This window comes from Leucoraja erinacea, chromosome 6 (genome assembly GCF_028641065.1).
Source record: "Leucoraja erinacea ecotype New England chromosome 6, Leri_hhj_1, whole genome shotgun sequence".
NCBI classification, from domain to species: Eukaryota; Metazoa; Chordata; class Chondrichthyes; order Rajiformes; family Rajidae; genus Leucoraja; species Leucoraja erinaceus.
Window position 1 is genome coordinate 47,265,658 of NC_073382.1, and position 21,561 is coordinate 47,287,218.

The 21,561-nt window shown below is 41.2% G+C and overlaps 1 protein-coding gene across 2 annotated transcripts in view; it reads right to left on the reverse strand.

Moving 5' to 3' along the window:
- Window positions 1-16,481, reverse strand: part of wasf3b (WASP family member 3b) — a 66,925-nt gene extending 50,444 nt beyond the window's left edge. The window contains exons 1-2 of one of the 2 annotated variants that reach the window (XM_055636912.1): window positions 16,291-16,481; window positions 3,932-4,090 (exon numbers count right to left, since the gene is read on the reverse strand). In XM_055636912.1, coding sequence (XP_055492887.1) covers window positions 3,932-4,064 — 133 coding nt within the window. In that variant the 5' untranslated portion in view covers window positions 4,065-4,090; window positions 16,291-16,481. The remainder of the gene's footprint in view (window positions 1-3,931; window positions 4,091-16,290) is intronic. The other variant, XM_055636913.1, reaches the window with a different exon arrangement.
- Window positions 16,482-21,561: the final 5,080 nt, after the last annotated feature.

Sequence of the window (21,561 nt, forward strand, 5' to 3'; positions counted from 1 at the left end):
TGGTTCTACCACCTCCCTAGCAATGTATTCCAGGCACCTAACATTGTAAAAAACATGGCTCACAAATCTCCTTTAAACTTTACCCCTCTTCACCTTAAAGCTTCGACTTCTAATAATTTGACATTTCCATCCTGACTGATACAAAACTACAATGCATCCTGGCATAGTGGAAGTGGACAGAGTATTTCATCTTTATCATTCCCCGTTTTCTCTCTCCCGCCTTTCTTAAAAAGTGGGGTTACATTGGCTACCGTCCAGTCCACAGGAACTGATCCAGAGTCAAGAGAGCATTGGAAAATGATCACCAATGCATCCGCGATTTCTAGGGCCACCTCCTTGAGTACTCTGGGATGCAGACCATCAGGCCCTGGGGATTTATCTGCCTTCAGTCCCAACAGTTTACCCAATGTGGATTCCCTTCAGTTCCTCGCCCCCACTAGATCTTGGGTCCCCTAGTATTTCTGGGAGATTGTTTGTGTCTTCCTTAGTGAAGACAGAGCCAAAGAACTCAATCAGATCAGCCATGATTCAATTGTGCAGTGGAGCAATCTTGATGAGCAAAGAGCCCTACTACTGTTAATCAATATGTTCATATACCGTCTATCAATGACAGGTTAGAAATATTTGTAAACAACATGTAGAGTGGAGGCAGTAAGAATTCAAAGTTAAAAATTATAAAGCTTCCCGACGTGAAACAGTTACGAGTACATAATTAAATTTTCTATTTGAAAAAAGTATTGTTGTATGCTCAAATAACCAGCATTATTCTAATAAATAAAATACTCAATTGGAGCATCTTAAAAAATATCTATTGTAGTTGATCTTTTCCATTTACAATTTTGTATGGATTTGGAAATATTAAGGAACAGCAACATTATCGAATGTATTTTCTCTTTAGATGCAAGAATAACAATAATGTCCACATGAATAAACCATTAGAAACAACTCTAAATTACAATAGTGTATATATTTATCAATCATCTTAAGGAATGTTACAAGATAGTAACCTAGAAATTCGATACATTAAGGCAATCTGGCATGAAAGAGATTTGACTTGGGTTAAACTGTGCCAGCAATCAGTTCCATGCACCAATGACCTTAAATGCATAACATTTTTCCAGCGTCAGGTGCGCATTTAACAATGTCAATAATTTGCCAGCAGACATTTCCTCCCTTGCCAGCTTAAATGAAAGCTTTTATGTACAACCCACAACCTCTTGAACAGTTACAGCACAACTGGGAATACATCTAGGCCCTCTACTGCATTTACATACATTTAATGGGATTCTTCACTGACATTGAGAAGCATAACTATACAGCTGCAGAAAGCTGTGCAGGCTATTCAAACATTTTCTAAGGCTCACACGGCTGTTTTCCACAATTTTATTCCTGGCAAATTCATGCAACAAGAATCTCAGTGGTAACATTGCTGTGACAACATTGCACTGGAGACATCAGCGTAGCAATGACCATTCATACAGGTTGGTCAGGACCTGGAGGCGGAAGCAAGGCATGTCCATCTGCGAAGTGACAACTTCCAATCTTCAGAGATGCCATATCCTAATCATACTGCTCGGAAGAGGAATGTATTAACAGGCTCTGATTTACAAATCTGTCATCACATGGAAATGTGAATTGCTTCAGGATCTTTAAGGGCGACATGGTGGTGTCAAGTCAAGTCAAGTTTATTCGTCGCATACACATACGAGATGTGCAATGAAATGAAAAGTGGCAATGCTCGCGGACTTTGTGCAAAAAGACACACAAACAAACAACCAAACAAACTACAAACAGAATGGAACAGAATCTTTTACATATGAAATATTGTGGGCTGAAGGAAAAAGGGAAAAAAACAGCAATTTAAAATCGGTAGGGTGGCTGCCTTGGTGACCCGGTTCGATCCCGACTACAGGTACTGTCTGTATGGAGTTGGTACGTGCTCCCCGTAATCTGCATTGGATTTCTCCAGAAGGTCAAGTTTCCTCGCACACTCTGAAGATATACAGGTTTGTAGGTTAATTGGCTTGGTAAAATTGCAAATTGTCCTTAGTGCGTGTAGGATAGTATTAGTGTGCAGGGATTGCTGGTCAGCATGGACTCAGTGGGCCGAAGAGCCTACTTCAAATATCAATTTCCACATTAAAGGATTTTCCAAACAGCCACAGCTAATATGTCAGCTAATTTGCTGCTCACCATTCCATCAAAATGGTCATCCGGGCACTGTGACAGATTTTGATATTGGTGAGAAGCAAGTGGCATCTCAGGAATTTGGATTTACAACATTACTAGACTGCCACAAGTATGCGCGAGTGAATATCAAGGCTCCCCTTAATAAGCAATAAATTATCAAGGCTTCCCTTATTAATTTCACTAACAAGATTTCTACTCCCTCAATATTCAGGTGTGAATCAGTTGTGGATCACCAGAAGATTTTTACCTGTGGTGAATGCAGCAAACATTTGCAGAACCTGAACAATTTGAGGTGCAAACTGTAGAGCAACAGGAGCAAGACTACAATGAAGGCAACCAGGGGATGGCTGTGTTAAGAAAGCCCAGGTAACACATCATAACCCCTCATCTCCCCCTTTCAGGACCACCTGCACAGATATTTCTACAATTGCCTCAGAGGACGGTGGAAGCAGGTTCTCTGGATGCTTTCAAGAGAGCTAGATAGGGCTCTTAAAAATAGCGGAGTCAATGGATATGGGGAGAAGGCAGGAACAGGGTACTGATTGGGGATGATCAGCCATGATCATATTGAATGGCGGTGCTGGCTCGAAAGGCCGAATGGCCTACTCCTGCACCTATTGTCTATTGTACATATCAATTAGGGAATCCCTTTTCCGCTCACTACAACAGTTTTCAGTGGCATGAAACTTGTAAAAATATGATACATATCTGTGCCTCGTAGCAAGGAACAGGTTTCTCTGAGCTGTAGAAGGAAGCTGGAGCCACCTCCTGCCAGGTTAACCATATAACAATTACAGCATGGAAACAGGCCATCTCGGCCCTTCTAGTCAGTGCCGAACACGTATTCCCCCCTAGTCCCATCTACCTGCACTGAGACCATAACCCTCCATTCCTACTCTGGCTCCAGTAGGTCATATGTCCTTCCTTCTCGCATTTATCTCACTGATGCCAATGTCCAAGTCTCTTTCAGTAAATCCAAGGCTACTCTCTCATTTTCTCGTGGCCTCTGTATCCTTCATGGCAGCCACTGTGTGTTTTATGTGAAAAGAGTATAGCTAGAATAACAAATGAGACATTTCACTGATTGCTGCATAGGGGATGAACAAAATTGAATAAACCAAGCAGTTTCAGTTGATACACCATCCTATTACAGTTTTAGCTGTCTTCTTTGTAAATTTTATAATTGATTTTGTGAAAAGTCAAATAGACATTAATGATTTAATACACCGACTGGTGAAAGCCAATTTCTAGGCAAATCTATTTTTACCATTGTTGATCTCTACAAATATTTTACGTGAAATATCTTACTGTTAGTGGAATTTGAAATCAGATCATTTTAATTTTCACATTTCTTTTTTATAACAACATGTGGCTATACAATGAGTGAAATTAAAGTAAAAAAACAACCATTGTGGAATGTGAATTTCTTTGCCTGTCACCTGATGTGATCAATACATCCCATGGGGAAATGCAATTACTACAATTCATCAAAACCGCCTTATAACTTTATTTATCATAATAGATTAATTGCTCCTGTTTTAGTTGAAAAATCTACAGATAAGATGGACACTTGACAATCAAATTAGAAAAACATTTGTTATTGAGATTTAGATGAGTTTATATGAATATTTATATAAACAGTTTGAGACACAAAAATATCTGTACAATTCAATGCAAACAGTGAACTATCAAAAATACTGAACTCAACAAACGTAAAAAGAGAACATGCTTCTACACTTACTGAGACTGCTGAGCTGACGAATAATAGCCGCTAGCGTGTTGTTTGTGACACACTCCAGTTCATTGTTAATTCCTTCAGGCAAAGCACCATGACAGAGGTGCCTGGGTTCAATGTTCCTCTTTACTAATGGCATGTTTCCTTGTGAACATAGAAAACTACCTGATAAAAAGAACATACATTATTTAACAAGGAGACATGGTATTATTTTCAATTTATTTCATTTACCTACTATATCTAATTACTTAAATATGTACACAAAGTCAATAAACCTACTTACTCTTAGAGCATATGGTACAAAACAGAATTAAATTATGCTTTTGTAAATGTAATCCCCATCGGGTGGCGCTCACAATGGCCGCCTCGCCAGCAGTCCGTCTTGTCCCTTCTCCGTTTTTATTATTTTAAGTATGTCTTGAATGTTTGTTGTAATGTCTCTTGGTATGTTTTATGTGGGTGGTGCCGGTGGGGGGTGGGGGTGGGGAGGAGATCGGGAGAAACTTTTTTTAGTCACCTACTTCGATGGAGATGCGATTTTTCTCCATGTCGCATCTCCCCCCCCCCCCCCTTTGCAGCCTACAACGTGGACTGGTGCGGCCTTTCCCGAAGACTGGCCTGGAGCTTCAAGCCGCGAGTGTGGCGCAGACTTATCATCGCAGAGCCTGGGATCTATTGCCGAGGATCACCAGTGTTGGAGCTCCGACCGCGGAGCCTGTGGATTTTAACACCGCGAAGCAGCGGTCTCCGGTAAGAAGCGACCGACTCGGGAGCTCCATGTTCAGTGTTCAGTGTTCATCAGTGTTCTGATCCGTCCCGACGCCGAAGTTTCAATCATCCCGACGAGAGGGCTTGAACAACGGACCATCGGCAACGGCCCCATTCAAAGGCTCCGACCATGGCTGATCAAAGGAGGAAGGTCTGAACTTTATTGCCTTCCATCACAGTGAGGAATGTTGATTCCACTGTGGTGGATGTTTATGTTAAACTTTATTTTATTTGCTGTGTGTATTTTTGCTTTTTATTTAGTATGGCAACTCAAATTTCACTGTACCTTAACTGGTACATGTGACAATTAAATTGAATCTTGAACCTTAAATTGCATTCATTCCAATAACTGTAAATGAGAAATTTAGCAATGAACATAAATATAAAAGCTAGGGATAAATCTTGTAAATTTTGTCAACTGTTAAGTCACTGTTTGGTTAAAACGAATGGCTGCAGGATTAATTATGCAAAAAATATGGTGACCTATAATTCCTTTTTAACTATTAAAGCTATTCATATCTAGTCAGGGGCACTCTCTACAAGTGATAAAAGCTTGATATAGAAACATCTGTGGATCAAGAGACAAATATTGTAAAATAAGCACACCTAAATAACTAGGAAAAAATGGCTACCTATTTAATAACCAGCAAATGTATTTCCACACAATTAGCACCAAATATGTTTAAGCAGATGCAAAAGAAATGATAAAAATACATTACTCTGCCTTTTTGCTGCAATTATATCAGCATTGTCCATAACTTTCCCTTGCAGAAAAACCATTAACATTGGACAAAAACCAAAGAAACAAAACCCATTCAGTTCCTGACAGTACTTTGCCCAATTAAGCACATCTCCTACTTCTGTGCAGCAATCAAAGAAAGGTCCGTTCTTCCCAGTGGCAGCCAGAAACTAGTCACATGGAAGTGGTAGAGGTGGCAGTAAATAGAATGACAACACCTGAATTTAGTGAAAGAGACCTGAATTTTCTTAACAGTGCAATAAATAGCAGGGGATCGGTCCGCTTGGTAGGAGACCCGTTCCACCCAACATTGGAAAAGACCACCAAGACTGTGGCTCTAGCTGTCTCTCCAAAGTGTAAGAAATCTCATTAATTTGAGAATCGCTCAAATAAATCTCATACGTTTACAAGCTATGTCAAGGGAAGCTTGTGTATTGCTGAAAACTTTTGTGCTATTTTAAACATTGACCTGGGATCCACTTATTCCTGGTGTTGCTGTCCAAGTGGCTCTGGAAAGGAAAATATGAAGGATTATTATATGTCATTGGGGCTTTGTCATATGATTGTAGACAAATTATTTGGGAGTGCCTAGAGTGTAATCTTGTCTTCATAAGGAACATGTCTTTTAGCCTCTTCGATTGATGCCTTCCTCCTTTATACTTATGTGAGACATGTGAATCTCCTGCTCTGCTTGTTCCTGCTGTTCTTCAGCCCAACTTCAAATCCTCAATAACTAGCCCCTAGAACGAACTCCTGCCTTGGATAAAGGGTAACAAACAACAATGGGGTCAATGTATCTGGAGGGCACATATGCAGGTGACTCTGGACAAATGGGTGCTGCAGAGCCTTCCTGACCAGGCGTCCATTTCGATGACCAAAGTGCAGGTAACTGAGGAGCAAGTGAAAGCAGTGCTGTGCAAGCAAAGGATACTATTCCTCTGACTTTTCTCTACATGTTATAGTTCTCCTCTTGGTGGTATCGCCCACATGGTATCACCCAAGGGGTTGGACAGGCTAGATGCAGGAAGATTGCTCCCGATGTTGGGGAAGTCCAGAACAAGGGGTCACAGCTTAAGGATAAGGGGGAAATCCTTTAAAACCGAGATGAGAAGAACTTTTTTCACACAGAGAGTGGTGAATCTCTGGAACTCTCTGCCGCAGAGGGTAGTCGAGGCCAGTTCATTGTCTATATTTAAGAGGGAGTTAGATGTGGCCCTTGTGGCTAAGGGGATCGGAGGGTATGGAGAGAAGGCAGGTACGGGATACTGAGTTGGATGATCAGCCGTGATCATATTGAATGGTGGTGCAGGCTCGAAGGGCCGAATGGCCTACTCCTGCACCTAATTTCTATGTTTCTATGTAAATTGTCAGCATTCACATGCACATTGATGATTCTCTCTCACCCTCCCCGTCTCTCCCTCCCTCTCAATATCGCCTCCTCTACAATATTTGATTGCTTGACGAACATTAAATCATGGGTGTTCCCCAGCTTTCACTTGCAAAAAATTGGGATTTTAAGCATTTGTCCTCAGCCCATCACAGATTCCACTCGTCATGCACATTGACCATATCAGTGGTTGTGCCAACTGCCCACAAAGCGAGTTTCTTTGAGATTCTCAAAATGAGTTTACAAGACTACACAATCTCCATTTTACAGAACCCCTGCTTCCAGCTTCATAACATTATTAATTTGTGAAAATCATGGTCAGCAAAAGGCCAGGTGGTCGACCAAGACTACACCATACTTATATACCCTTGGAATTATGACTTGATACTTCCTGGATGCCTCTTCAATCCTCCTCTGCACAATGCAGCAAATAATTTGCAGAGGCAAAATGTCGTGTTGAGGACTGGAGACTTCTTCAATTCTCTCAATTGATCAAAACTCAACTAGATTTAAATTGATCTTGTATATGTTATCAGTTAATCCATGTACAATGGATGACTATAAGGCTTCAAACTTCAGTCAATTCTTTATACTTTTTGCTGATGTTAACATACCTACTGTTCTGATTCAGCATTTATTTACAACTAAGACAACATTGCTGAAAATATATTTCAAACTTCAAGCCCACAAAACATCAAACTGACTTGCAACAATTAAGACATAAAATATTTGAATGACAGGACCCTGGAACTGCTTGTAGCCAGTGCAATATCCTCTGTAAATCACTACCAGAAAAAACCTCAGAATCCTAAAAGACAAGATCACCAAAATAACTTTCATTCGTTCATGGTATTTACAATAAATATTTTCAGGAATAGCTGAAATTATACCATTTGTTCTTAATCTGCATGAAGTTCAAGAACTTCATTTATGCTTGAAACATTATACCAACATGACAAGGCAGTATATATGAAATTATTTACACCCCCAATAAAAATAAATCTGTTTTCTTAGTTTTGGAAATACTAAAAATGGTTTCCACAAAAAGCAATTTCAATTCATTTGACTGCAATTCGTAGAAGCACAAAGGACAACAGGAATAACAGGAAGTCAACTGGAATTTCCAATTGTACAATATGTAACTTGTCAAAAATAACTCAATAAAATAGCACAGCTTAAAACCATTGTTTATCCTACGTCTTTGCACTATTTAATGCAATTGTGATTATAGTCCTCAGAATTCAGACAGATCAACAAGGCAGAAATATTAATTTTATATTTATTCTGTTCACTGAACTGGTCTTATTTTCTTTGTCAAAAACAATAAAAAATGTAAATTTATTAACTGTGTCGATAACAATAGTTAATTAAAACAATGGCTTAAAAAAAAGTAACAACAGACTTATTTTATTCCACATATTATTTTGTATCATATGTAAATTAACCACCACAATGTGTACAATCATTCTGAAGTTGATGTTAAAGAAAACTAATTTCTCAAATATGATTGAATGTCCACTGGTAGTGTGAAATTATTCCTTACACTTTAGATCAATCACCTACACTGCCAAATTAAATGCTCCATTAACAGAAATGTTTTTCCCCGCAACATAAAGGAAACCAACGTTTATTTTTTAAATAATATGTATGTATGCATGTATGTATGCCTACAGTTGCTAACAGATCACCCTAAAAGGATAAGCTAGTTTGACCCCCCCCCCCCGATGTAAAAATCCAACTTATTTGTAGTTTTTTGGAAATGTGAATTACGACAGAGATAAATCCTTTAGGAGATCAATTTAGATGTGTAATTTTTTGGAGCCATTTCTTGGCACATTTTACATTTCCATAAAATCATAAAGCTTTTTAGGTCAAAGGTGACATGTTATGAAAAACAAATATAATCAATTAAATTCCTGTAGCAGTCTCCATATCATTTAAACAATTGTATCTTATACCAATGTAAAATAACATGTACATTGGTTTAATTTTGGATAGATAAATATGGATACTAATTTATATATGTAACCCAGCATTGCACACACGAGTTTGATTAAACTTCATACCTGTGCAAAGTTGTTAATGCTTTGCGAAAGTGCAAATTGGCACATATTACAAACTGTTTTGCACCACTGTCACAAGTCCACAGACTTTTTCACAGCACCAGAAGCAGAATATCACTTTAAACAGTAATTTTCAAATTCTTCATGGTGGTAAAAACACCATTACCAAAGACCTCGCCTTCTCTGACACTCAACCTTATTACAGTAACTAAAGCAGGGCTGTCTCAACAGAGCAAAAGTGAAACTTTGCATCATTCAAACAATTATAAACTTAGAAATATTAAATTTAGTATCACTTACATCTTGAATTTATCAAAGTTGATTATGATCCAATAACAGTCAAACGCTACACTTGTGGTTACATAATATGATTATGGCATTTAATCATGCTACAAAAAAATGGAGGGAAACTCAACAATAGTTTGGGCAATTAATGCATTTAGAATCATGTCATACAGCACATAGCATGGAAACAGGCCCTTTGGTCCAACTCCATGCCAACCAAGATGCCTCATCTAAGCTAGTCCCATTTGCCTGCGTTTGGCCCATATCCCTCTAAATCTTTCCTATCCATGCACCTGCCCAAGTGTCTTTTAAAAGTTGTTATAGCACATACAGATTTTTCTTTACAGCAGCCTAGAGCTTTTTAATATAAAATAAAATGTTTTTTAGTTTCAGCACACCCGATGGGCTAAGATGACCGAGCACAGCAGCAGGATAAGATGACCATTTTAGTCCATCTCCTCCTTGGAAAATATTGCTTTTACTCAGACATAATGGGACCCTGCACATTTTTGTAAGTGATAACGTGCCACCTGGTTCTTCATTCAAAGCAGGTCAGAAGTCATGTGGTGATGGGGGTGGGGTAAATGGGAACAAGGGAGTGCATCAAGGAACCAGAAGTTGAGCAGTCGTTATGAATGTAGGATGTTAATGAACGAGCTGGGTTTGAATGAAGATTATGTTGAAAGGAAAGATATAACTAAGAAATAAATGCTTACACTATTTCAAATTTTCAAAATAGAAGAAATTGTGCGACAAGGAAGAAAACAAGATTTGAGAATAATCTAAGTGACAGCTTAAATATTAACTGTGCCACAGCTGGGCATGCACACGATGATTGCAACAGTGAACATTCCACAGGCAATGAGCTCATCAATAGATGGTTTCATCCAAGGGGTTGGACAGGCTAGTTGGTTTATCACCTGGATGGTTTATCATGTAGGTATCAATGGTGTGCCACAATTTGCAAACGTGATGCACGTATATTAATGTAGGTCTAACAATTTATTGTGATGATGTGGTTGCCACATTTAACTTATTAGTAGTGTGCGGAAGATACAAATGTGCGCGCAATACTTGGTATTGGGATTTATAAATATTATTAGGGAAGTCTTGGTTAATAAAGATTAGATAAGTGGCAGGACTACATTACATGGATCAAATGTGAGGTTAGTTGCAGAACATTGAACAGCAAAGCACACCACAGGAACAGACCCTTCAAACCACAGTTTTTGTACCAACCAAGGTGCTATGCCTTCCTGCTCAAGATCTAGATCCCTCCATTCCTCATCTCTTCATTGGTCTGTCAAATGCCTCTTAAACATTGCTATCAGACCTGCTTCCACAACTTCCTCTTGCAACATGAGGATGAGATTTGATAAGGTAACCGATGGCCACACCAGACGTCATGAAAATCTGTATCTCAAACTAGATCTTTGGTGCTTCACCTCTAATATTAAGCTTGAGTGCAATCTCTTTTCATTGCTTCGTGATGGCTTGTCTGGCTTCCAGGGCCTCTTGCTTTCTCTTTACCTTGTCCACTAGAGCTGCAATAGGAAAATGAGGGGGTCCACTCTTGCTAAAGATCTGCCAAAGCTTCTACTAGTCTTGTCAAGTCCATGCAGTGACTTGTACTGGTGATGGCAGACATGACCACCACTTCTTTAAAATAATTATTTTGATTTAAATTTTCCAGTATTCTTAGTGGAATGGTAACTCTGGTCTCAAAATCAATAGTACCAGTCTCCATACACTCATCCAGTAATTTATCACCAAGCTGCTGCACCCTATTCGGACAGAAAGTGAGGCCAAAGAGTAGACAATCACAATTTAATGAGATCAGAAAAGAATGATTAAGAAAAATGAGGGAAAAAATATTAAACCTGATCAAGACCCTGTTCCTCATCTCAGTACTTTATACATCAAAGATTACATAAACCTATATGCAAGCTTGTGGAAACAAAATTGATCCCATGCCTTAAGTTAAAATAGCAAACACTGCAAAACTAATTCTGTTACACAAAAGAAAGCTATTGTTTAAAAAAAAGTATTTTTACTCACATTGTGCAGATCAATGCACTAAATGTTTTGGGTAAATTAGTGTCAAAGGGCATTCAATGCTTTCATTTATTCCTACTGATTAACACACTGTTGCTGTGCTACTTAATTGGCAGTTTATGTAGGACAACTGAAAAGTCCAGATCTGGAATTAGATGTAAAAAGCCTTTGAGACAAACCCAAATTCAATCCATTTAATCTACAATGTAGATAACAATAACTGAAATAGAAAGAAAAATCTCCAATATTTGAAGGACACCCTTCTAGGAGTGCAGACCTCTGAGCATTCAGACTCTTAAGCCACCATGTACATTAAATGAAAAATAAAGTTATTCTATCTGGCAAAGATAGGTGGTGTTTCAGGATTAGAGCATAGGTTTTGAGAATAATATCCTTCAATTTTATCTATTTATAAGCAGTTTTTCTTATATTCCAAAAATTGTATCCTGTACTATTAGTTATTTACAGCCTTTTCAATTTATTATTGATTAGGAGTACGGTAGAACCAAAAAGTCTGAAGACAAGAATGCCACGTCCACGGGTGAATTGCAGTTTAAGAGGTCTTTGAGGTGTTCCTTCCAGTATGCACTGTCTGCCTTTCCATCTTTGATATGTTTGCCACTGTTCTTCACTTCGGGTAGGGGCCTGATTGATTGCATTATGGAGAGCCTGGTCATCATTGAAGAAACCTCACATGCTTTGACTTTCATTTTTCACACACCATGTGATAAGCAGACTAACATTAGTGTCCTCTTGTCAGGTAAACATCTCATGAAATGAGGTCCCAATTACATTTACATGGCTGTGCCCTGTGGTCCACATAGTTCTTGTGCCCAACACCTAATCCCCAAGATAGATACAAAAAGCTGGAGTAACTCAGTGGGACAGGCAGCATCTCTGGAGAGAATGAATGGGTGATGTTTCGGGTCGAGGTCCTTCTTCAGACCATAAATCCTAATCCCCAAAGCAGACACTTTGTTTTGAGCTCTCATGTGAGAAGAAAAGTACCAGGTAGACAGGGAAAAAGGTTCCAAGCCTCCTTGGAAAAATGTAGCATCCCTATTGAACCATAGAAATCCTGGCATTTATATGCTCGTAATGAAGTAAGAACATTGAGGGTAACAACAGGGACCCCAGAGCCCATGCATCACACGTACATAGAGATCCTGTGCCAAGGGTGGAATGATGCTTCACCTTAGAGACTATACATTCTCCTGCCTGTCAGTTGCATCCTGTCTGTTGGGGTCACAGTTTAAGAATAAGGGATAGGCCATTTAGGACTGAGAACACCACAGAAGGCGTTTCCAATAGATAGTTAGATTTAGCTCTTAGGACCAAGGGAATCAAGAGATATGGGGAAAAAACTGGAACGGGGTACTGATTTTGGATGATCAGCCATGATCATATTGAATGGCGGTGCTGGCTCAAAGGACCAAATGACCTACTCCTGCACCTATTTTCTATGATTCTATGCCTAATCTGTACAAGAACCTACAGTTGTATTAGTAACCTCAGAACCCACAAAACCAATGTGAGGACAAATCATTCTCGATCCCGACAGACCGATGAAGAAGAAATAAATTTGAACTTGAATATCTAAATTCCATTTATCCACCTTAACTGTTACAATTTTTATTACAAATGGCCCAGGGATAAAACATTATTTGATTAGCATTGTCTGCTTTATGTGTATGTAGCACAGGAATACACTCTTCAGCCTACCATGTCTATTAAGCAAAATGCCAATCTAAACTAATCCCATCTGCCTGCAGGTAGTCCATATCCTTCCATTCTCTCCTGCCTGTTCATGTGTCAATCAAAATGCCTGTTAAACATCACCATTGTACCACATCTACCACGTCTCCTGGCAGCAGATTCTAGGCACTGACCACTCTCTGTGTAATATGTCTCACCAATCTCCTTTAAACTTCCCCCTAATCACCTTTAATCTATGTCCTCTAGTATTTTGCAAGCCAAGTTTTTTTTTTACACACAGAAAATGGCAGATGCTTGGAATGGTGGAGGGGAAGTGGTAGAAGCAGATACATTATGAATATTTAAGAGGCATTTACACAGGCACAGGAACCGGCTGGGGAGGAAGGGATATAGACATGTGCAGGCAGATGGGATTAGTTCAAATTGGCATCATGGTCTACACAGACATCATAGGTCAAAGGTCCTGTTTCTGTTCTGCCCTATGTTCTATTCGGCTGCAACACGGCTTCCTGACATTTGTGGAGAAAGATCACATCTCCGTCGAGGTAAGGGACAGAAAAAGGTTTCCCCCTCTCTCTCCCCCCCCCCCCCCACACACATAAAACATACTGAGAAACAATGAGATATACATTTTAGACACACTAAAAATAACTAAAAAAGTCAAAATGACACAGACTGCTGGCGAGGCTGCCACCGCAGCAGTTCAAATATTAGAAACATATTTTTGTACACTTTAAAATGACAATATTTCAACTTAAATTAGTACCACTGTGCCACATTGACTAATTCACACTGGTGATCCATCAAATGGGATCAACATTACGTATTTTGTTGAGAAAACTTTAATGTTCATCGTCAAATGATTCAATGTAACATCACCATTGACAGAGCTGACCAAGACTTAAAAGACTGATACACATTTACTGACTCGACCGCAGAAGCTGGCAAGTGAATTACCATGAGAGATAAATCTACTTGACCATCCTCATCAACATACTGTAAATGCATCTGTCAATGCCAGTGCGGCTAGGACTGATCACAGTACTATCCTCATGTAGGCAAATTCCTGCTTTCACACCAGGGAAAATTGACATCACATTGTATCAAACCATCATAGTTCTAAAAGCGTCAGGATCGCTTTGAGACAATGGCAATAGTAGTTTTGCATCTCACCATTAACCATAATCTTATGAACTGACATCCCCTTCACTCTGCAATAACAAACAAACAAGGAGAACAGATTTTGATCAATAAAAGGAAAGTAGACACAAAATGCTGGAGCAACTCAGCGGGACAGGGAGCATCTCTGGGAAGAAGGAATGGGTGACGTTTCGGGTCGAGACCCTTCTTCAGACTGATGTCAGGGGAACGGGCGGGACAGAGATAGAATGTAGTCGGAGATAGTAAGACTGATGCGAGAACTGGGAAGGGAGAGGGGATGGAGAGAGAGGGAAAGCAAGAGCTATTTGAAGTTAGAGAAGTCAATGTTCATACTGCTGGGGTGTAAACTACCCAAGCCAAATATGAGGTGCTGTTCCTCCCATTTGTGCTGGGCCTCACTCTGACAATGGAAGGGGACTATAACAGAACGGTCAGTGTGGGAATGGGAGGAGAAGTTAGTGTTGAGCAACCGGGAGATCAGGGAGGTTAAGCCAGACTGAGCGGAGGTGTTCAGCGAAACGATTGCCGAGCCTGCGCTTGGTCTTGCCGATGTACAGAAGTTGATACCTGGAACAGCGGATACAGTAGATGAGGTTGGAGGAGGTGCATGTGAACTTCTGCCTCATCTGAAAAGACTGTTGGGGTCCTTGGATGGAGTTGAGAGGGGAAGTAAAGGGACAGGTGTTGCATGTCCTGCAGTTGCAGGGGAAAGTACCTGGGGAGGGAGTGGTTTGGGTGGGAAGGGATGAGTTGACCAGGGAGTTGCAGAAGGAACGGTCTCTGCGAAAAACAGAAAGGGGTGGAGATGGGAAGATGTGGCCAGTAGTGGGATCCCGTGGAAGGTAGGGAAAGTGTTGGAGGATTATATGCTGTATGCGACTGCTGATGGGGTGCAAGGGGGACTCTGTCCTTGTTGCGAATGAGGGGGAGCAAGAGCAGAGCTGCAGGATATCGAGGAGATCCTAGTGAGAGCCTCATCTATAATGGAAGAGTAGAACCTCTGTTTCCGAAAGAATGATGACATCTCCGATGATCTAGTATGGAAAAACTCATCCTGGGCGCAGATGAGGCTTACAACCCAATGGCATGAACAATGACCCCCCATTCCACTCCCACTCTGCATCTGCAGTTCCTTGTATCCATCATACATGGACTAGATATCCACCATCACATATCTATCTCCCTACTCACAAAACTATGAGAATATCTGCACCAGAAGGAATATCTATACCTGTCAAGAACGACGATGAATGATGATTATAAACATCCTTTAAAAATGTGAAGGCAAAATGGTGTAACTGTCCTTTAGACTCAATATATGTTTTCAAGCAATGGTCCGTCCTTAACGGGTTCACAAGGTTTGTTTTAAATTTCTAATAAGTTGTCTTAGGTTGAAAACTCGTATATCTTCTCCAATAATGTTCTTCTGCAATTACAAGACCAAGTATCTGACTGGGTCATGCAGAGGTTTAATCAAGAAAATTCGTCGCGTCAATCGACAATTACCATATGAAACAACCTTAAATTACTACGTTTTACAAACTACGTTTTATGAACATTACATTCAATTTTTAAAACGGCGATTTATTTTTGCGTTGGTTTCTCTTTACTCGTTCGAACAATGTTCTTTGACATTTAGTACTGTAATCACTGTGATTGCAAACATCCAGATTTAATTCCTACTTCAACTTTTCCATTAAAAACCCTACTTCAACTTTCCCAAAACTTTAAATTCCTAAAACTAATCTTTACATACTTGTATTGTCAGTTAATGGACCGATTCATGATTCCTGAAGCTATTGCATCTAAAACGGTATCATTTAAAATCGATGCCAAGATATTAAATGTACTGCACGAGTGGGCTGCAGATTAAAGAGGAGGAGGAGGAGGAGAGGACAGTCTTCCCCTGGTCACCCACTCACCCAGGGGGAGCTGTCCTCTTGACCAGGGATGCAATCCCCTTCCGCCTGCAATGACCGATAACCGCAATATAATATTTTTTTAAAGGCAGTCACGGGTTCACAGGGCCATCAGCAAACGGTCTATATACACGTTTTTACCCCTGGCATTGGCTTTCAGCGGCCATCTGCTCGCAACTACGATATAATTATTATAAACCGAGCATCCTCCGGCTACACAGCAGTCCGATTGCACTCTTGACCGTTAACTCTGTCGCTGGCTTCGTACTGACCTGGGTCGGATTAGTTGCACAGCTTTAGGGGGGGAGACGGAATATTTCTCTGCGTTGCCGTTGTTGCTGCTGCTGCTCGCTCTCTCTCGCTCGCTCGCGCTGCGACCGTTGGGCCACCACTACCGCGCGCCGGCCAACCTAACCTGACCTGACCACGGCCCGCGCCGCTGATTGACGTGCGCCGCAGCCAATCGGAACGCCGGTTCTCGATGCGGACCCGCCCAGCTGACCAATGAGAAAAGCGCTGAAGTCGAGGACGGCCATCAGGTTAGTGTGTGTGTGTGTGGGGAGGGGGCGGAGGAACTGCAGATGCTGGAGACACGAAGTGCTGGAGTAACTCAGCGGGACAGGCAGCATCTCTGGAGAGAAGGGATGGCTGACGTTTCTTCAGACTGAGGAAGTCACAGCTCCCTGGCTCTAGAGATGCTGCCTGAGCCGCTGAGTTACATGCATATCCAGCATGTCGTGTCCACAGGTCCGTGTGTTGGGCGTGTGCTGCGGTTGTCAGTTGCCGAGCCGGGCTCTCTTATCAAGTGGTCGCCTGCGAGTCGAATGGATGAACCGCATCTTAGTGCAATTAATATTAATTTTCGCTTTAGTCCTTTTGTCTTTCTCTCCGAAATAAATTATTGAAATCTATATTTTATGCATTGAAAAATCACAATGTCTTCCACAAGTTTTATTTTTTCTTTCCCTTTCACATCGTTAGTTAAGCTGCACTTGTATGTGCGCAGTTCTGGTCCTCCTTCCAGAAATAATGTGGAGGCTTTGGAGATGGTGCTGAAGAGATTCACTGGGTTGCTGTTTGGATTAGAGGGTAGATGCAAGGAACTGGTTTGAAGGGGAAGGTAAAGACAGATTGAATTGTTTCCTCTGGAGGGGAAACCTGATAGATATGACAGCATCAGCATGGTGGTGCAACGGGAGAGTTGCTGCCTTACAGAGACCCGGGTTTGATCCTGACAACAGGTGCTGTCTGTACGGAGTTTGTACGTTCTCCCTGTGATCGCGTGGGTTTTCCCCGGGTGCTCCAGTCTCATCGCACACTCAAGATGTACAGGTTTGTTAGTTGATTGGCTTTGGCAGGTTGGAAAATTGTTACATAGAAACAGAAAATAGGTGCAGGAGTAAGCCATTCGACCCTTCGAGCCAGCACTGCCATTCAATATGATCATGGATTCTGCTTTCTCCCCATATCCCTTGTACATGTTCCTAGTGTGCGTGGGTTAGTGTACAGGGTGATTGCAGGTCAGCGTGGACTCGGTGGGCCGAAATAACCTCTAAGTCTCTGTTTCCGTGCTGTATTTCTAAAGTCTAACATATTTAATGAGAGGCATAGGTAGGGTAGACAGTCAGGGCCTGTTCCTGTGTTGTACTATGTTAACAACTAACATTTCTTTGCATGCAAAATATACAACAGTGACACAATTCATATCAAAACCTTGAAACTTTGGCGATCACACAGTTTACTGTCTTAGAAAACTTTAACTTTATTAAAATAGCTCCCACAGAAATATACACAATTAGCATGTTGCAAATTGGACTTCCATTATTTTACTTGCTTAGTGGCATTTTGCTGTATGATATGGGCACTTTAATTTTTTTAAATATTGAAATTGAACACTTGATCTGGGAAATTAGAACCTACATCCAAGGTGACACTAGTGACTCCCAACATGTCCAAAGATAACAACAATTTGCCCTTCCCATTCCTCACCTCCAGTGCAATCAGGAAATTGGATGACTTCCTTACACACCTCTTTTTTGTGTGTGAGACCTGTTGTAGTTGGTTGGATCATAATGATTGATGGGGTGAGGAGGTGGCTAATAGTGCACTCCTTCCACCAATTACACTGGACTTTTGTGTGTACTGAACAAAGGGATTCAAGGTTATTTGGTGCCATCCAGAATACTTTTCTGCTTTTGAGTTATCATTTCTTGTCTACATGTTGCCCTTGAGTAATCTATCCTATATACTTAAAACTGTGTGTGTGTGTGTGTGTGTGTGTGTGTGTGTGTGTGTGCGCCTCCCCCTCCCTCTCTACCCCCTCCACCTTACTCTCTACCCCCCTCCCTCCCCCTCTCTAACTGCGCCTGCGCAGTTGGGGGTTATGCGTGAGTGGATAGGGCGGGGGATGGGGAAAAGGAGCAAATTAGTAATATTAATATAATATCAAGGGGGGGTAGTGGGTGTGTTACGCCGCAGGCCGTGACCCCCCACCCCCGCAGCCCTACAGGTCTCACTTGGTCGAGTATTACACTAAAAAGTCTTACATTTCTACAAATAAGCTTGTGACATTCAGACCTTCCATTTCTAAAGTACTATCACTAGATCTAATGTTTAAGAAAGAACTGCAGATGCTGGAAAAAATGAAGGTAGACAAAAATGCTGGAGAAATTTGGTGGGTGAGGCAGAGTCTAAGGAGCGAATAAATAGGTGATGTTTTGGGTCGAGACCCTTCTTCAGACTGATGTGGGGGTGGGAGGGGGGGCGGGGCGGAAGAATAAAGGAAGAGGTGGAGATAGTAGGCTGTGGGAGAGCTGGGAAGGGGCGGGGTAGGAGGGAGAAAGCAAGGACTACCTGAAATTGGAGGTCAATGTTCATACCGTTGGGATGTGAACTACCCAAGCAAAATAAGAGGTACTGCTCCTCCAATTTGCGCTGGGACTCACTCTGGCCATGGAGGAAGTCCAGGACAGAATGGTCGGATTTGGAATGGGAGGGGGAGTTGAAGTGCTGAGCCACCGGGAGATCAGGTTAGTTAATGCGAACTGAGCGGAGGTGTTAGGCGAAGCGATCGCCAAGCCTGCGCTTGGACTCACCGATGTAAAGCGGTTGACACCTAGAGCAGCGGATGCAATAGATGAGGTTGGAGGAGGTGCAGGTGAACCTCTGCCTCCCCTGGAAGGACTGCTTGGGTCCTTGTATGGAGTCGAGGGGTGAGGAAAAGCAGCAAATGTAGCAAGGGAAAGTACCAGGGGAGGGGGTGGTGTGGGTGGGAAGGGACGAATTGAACAAGGAGTTACGGAGGGAGCGGTCTCTGCAGAAAGCCGAAAGGGGACGAGATGGGAAGATGTAGCCGGTGGGATCCCATTGGAGGTGGCGAAAATGTCGGAGGATTATCTGTTGTATGTGACGGCTGGTAGGGTGGAAAGTGAGGTCAAGGGGGACTCTGTCCTTGTTACGAGTGGGGGGATGGGGAGTGAGAGCGGAGCTACGGGATATAGAGCAGGCCCTGGTGAGAGCCTCATCTATGGTCGAGGAGGGGAACCCCCGTTCCTTAAAGAACGAGGACATCTCCAATGCCCTGGTTTGGAACACCTCCTCCTGGATGCAGATGCGGCATAGGCAGAGGAATTGGGAGTAGGGAATAAGGTCCTTACAGGAAGCAGGGTGGGAAGAAGTGTAGTCCAGATAGCCATGAGAGTCACTGGATCTAACACTGCCTCCGCTCATCTGCTGGTGAAACTATGCCTTTGTTATATCTAGACCTAAGTATAACCAACCTTGAAACAATCTGTCATTCTTCTGAGGGTATCTGAAATTATTTTGCCAACAAATTGCATTTATTGATGACCTTCTATGGCATTGCTTTAAGAATGAGGATGACTTGCCTCTGGTCCAGTTCTGAGGTGGCCATTGAGGTCAATGTGAGACAGCAAATTCTTCCATTGGTGTTATAGGATGTGCCTGATAGGACAGACAATAGAGTAGTTTGTGAGTTTGAGGCATAATCCCACCCACCCACCCCCTAATTACTTTACTATTAGCAGCTGTGTAATCAGCTGCCCAAATACTGAGTTGTGGAATTGCCTACTTCAGCATCTTTGCCTCTAAACGTTTCTCTTTTTATGATAACCCTTAACACTTTTATTTTCAAGCATAATGTAATAACTTTCTTGTGACATGCTTGAGATGTTTTTGTTACATTAAAGGCTCTATGCAAATAGTATTTAGTTGAAATTACATAGCTATGACTCATGTTTGCCTCAAATTGTTTGATCTGTACTATGATGTAATTTTGCCCAGATTCAGCCTCTAACTGGGTGGAGGTCATGCTGTTAGTGAGAGCTTTTGAGTAGGAATTTGTTGTAAATTTACAGTTTCCATGTTGTGCAGGTTTTTGAAGTCTTCAAATTAAAAAAAAATGTTTTATTCTAATTTAATTCAACATGACTAAATTCATGCTGAAAATGAGGTATTCCCCACCATTGAATGACACCATTTCAGCTTTTGCCTTAAAAAGAGTTATTTTTTTACTTTTCTTGCAGCTTCCAAATTATTGTAGCACCTTAAATTGTCATAAATTGAAGGAATTACATTGTAGCTGGGAGACCAAACATTCACACATACACAATCTTAATATCCTGACTGCTCATTAATAGACAGTACTCCCACTCTTCATGAAGTCTGCCATATTGATACCAAATACATCCGTAACATTCTGCACTTTGGAGACATGCATAATATATCAAAAATCCAATGCTTTTTTGAAGTGATGCTGTTTTCCAGGGGAACATTAACAATTAATTGTAAATTGCTTCTTACTGGAGATCTTCCAATCAAGTTCAGCAAAATTGGTAAATCAAACATTGAATGAGGCAATTGTTAATAGAAAGTGTGAAATACTGCACTTGCCTTTTATGTCAGTATTGACCAGAGAATGTAATAAATCATTAGGCTCAACAGAAGGGTCTCGACCCAAAACATCTCTCCAGAGATGCTGTCTGTCTCGCTGAGTTACTCTAGCCTTTTGTGTCTATAATGGAAGTGGAGCTGGTTATCTTCTCAGAGACGAGAGCATCTATCTGACTCCAATGTCTTCTTCCTCTTCTTGCTTATGGCGTGCATAGCCTAAAGTTGTAGGACAACTTGTTCTATTTGATCTTATTTGCCGGGTTGGTTTCATTCGGCGAAACAGGGTGGACCACGTGAAGGTTGCAATCTTCCACCCCACTCCAATGTCTCAAGTGCCATTTAATCCTGAATTCAATAGAGGATACAACAAAGGGTATTTATGGCACAATTGTTTTCTTTTCATCAAGTTTGCAATGACCAATAGTCACAAGGACACGATTTAGTTAATATTTGGGTTATGTCACATAACAGATAAAGCAGGTACAACATTTGGAACCATTGAATAAGGCAAATCTAAATAACATTGTTCTACGTCTTTGGGATGTGGGAAGAAAGAGAAGCACCTGAAGGAAATCCACACGGTCATAGGAAGAATGTGCAAATTCTGCACAGATTGCACCCGAGGTCAGGAT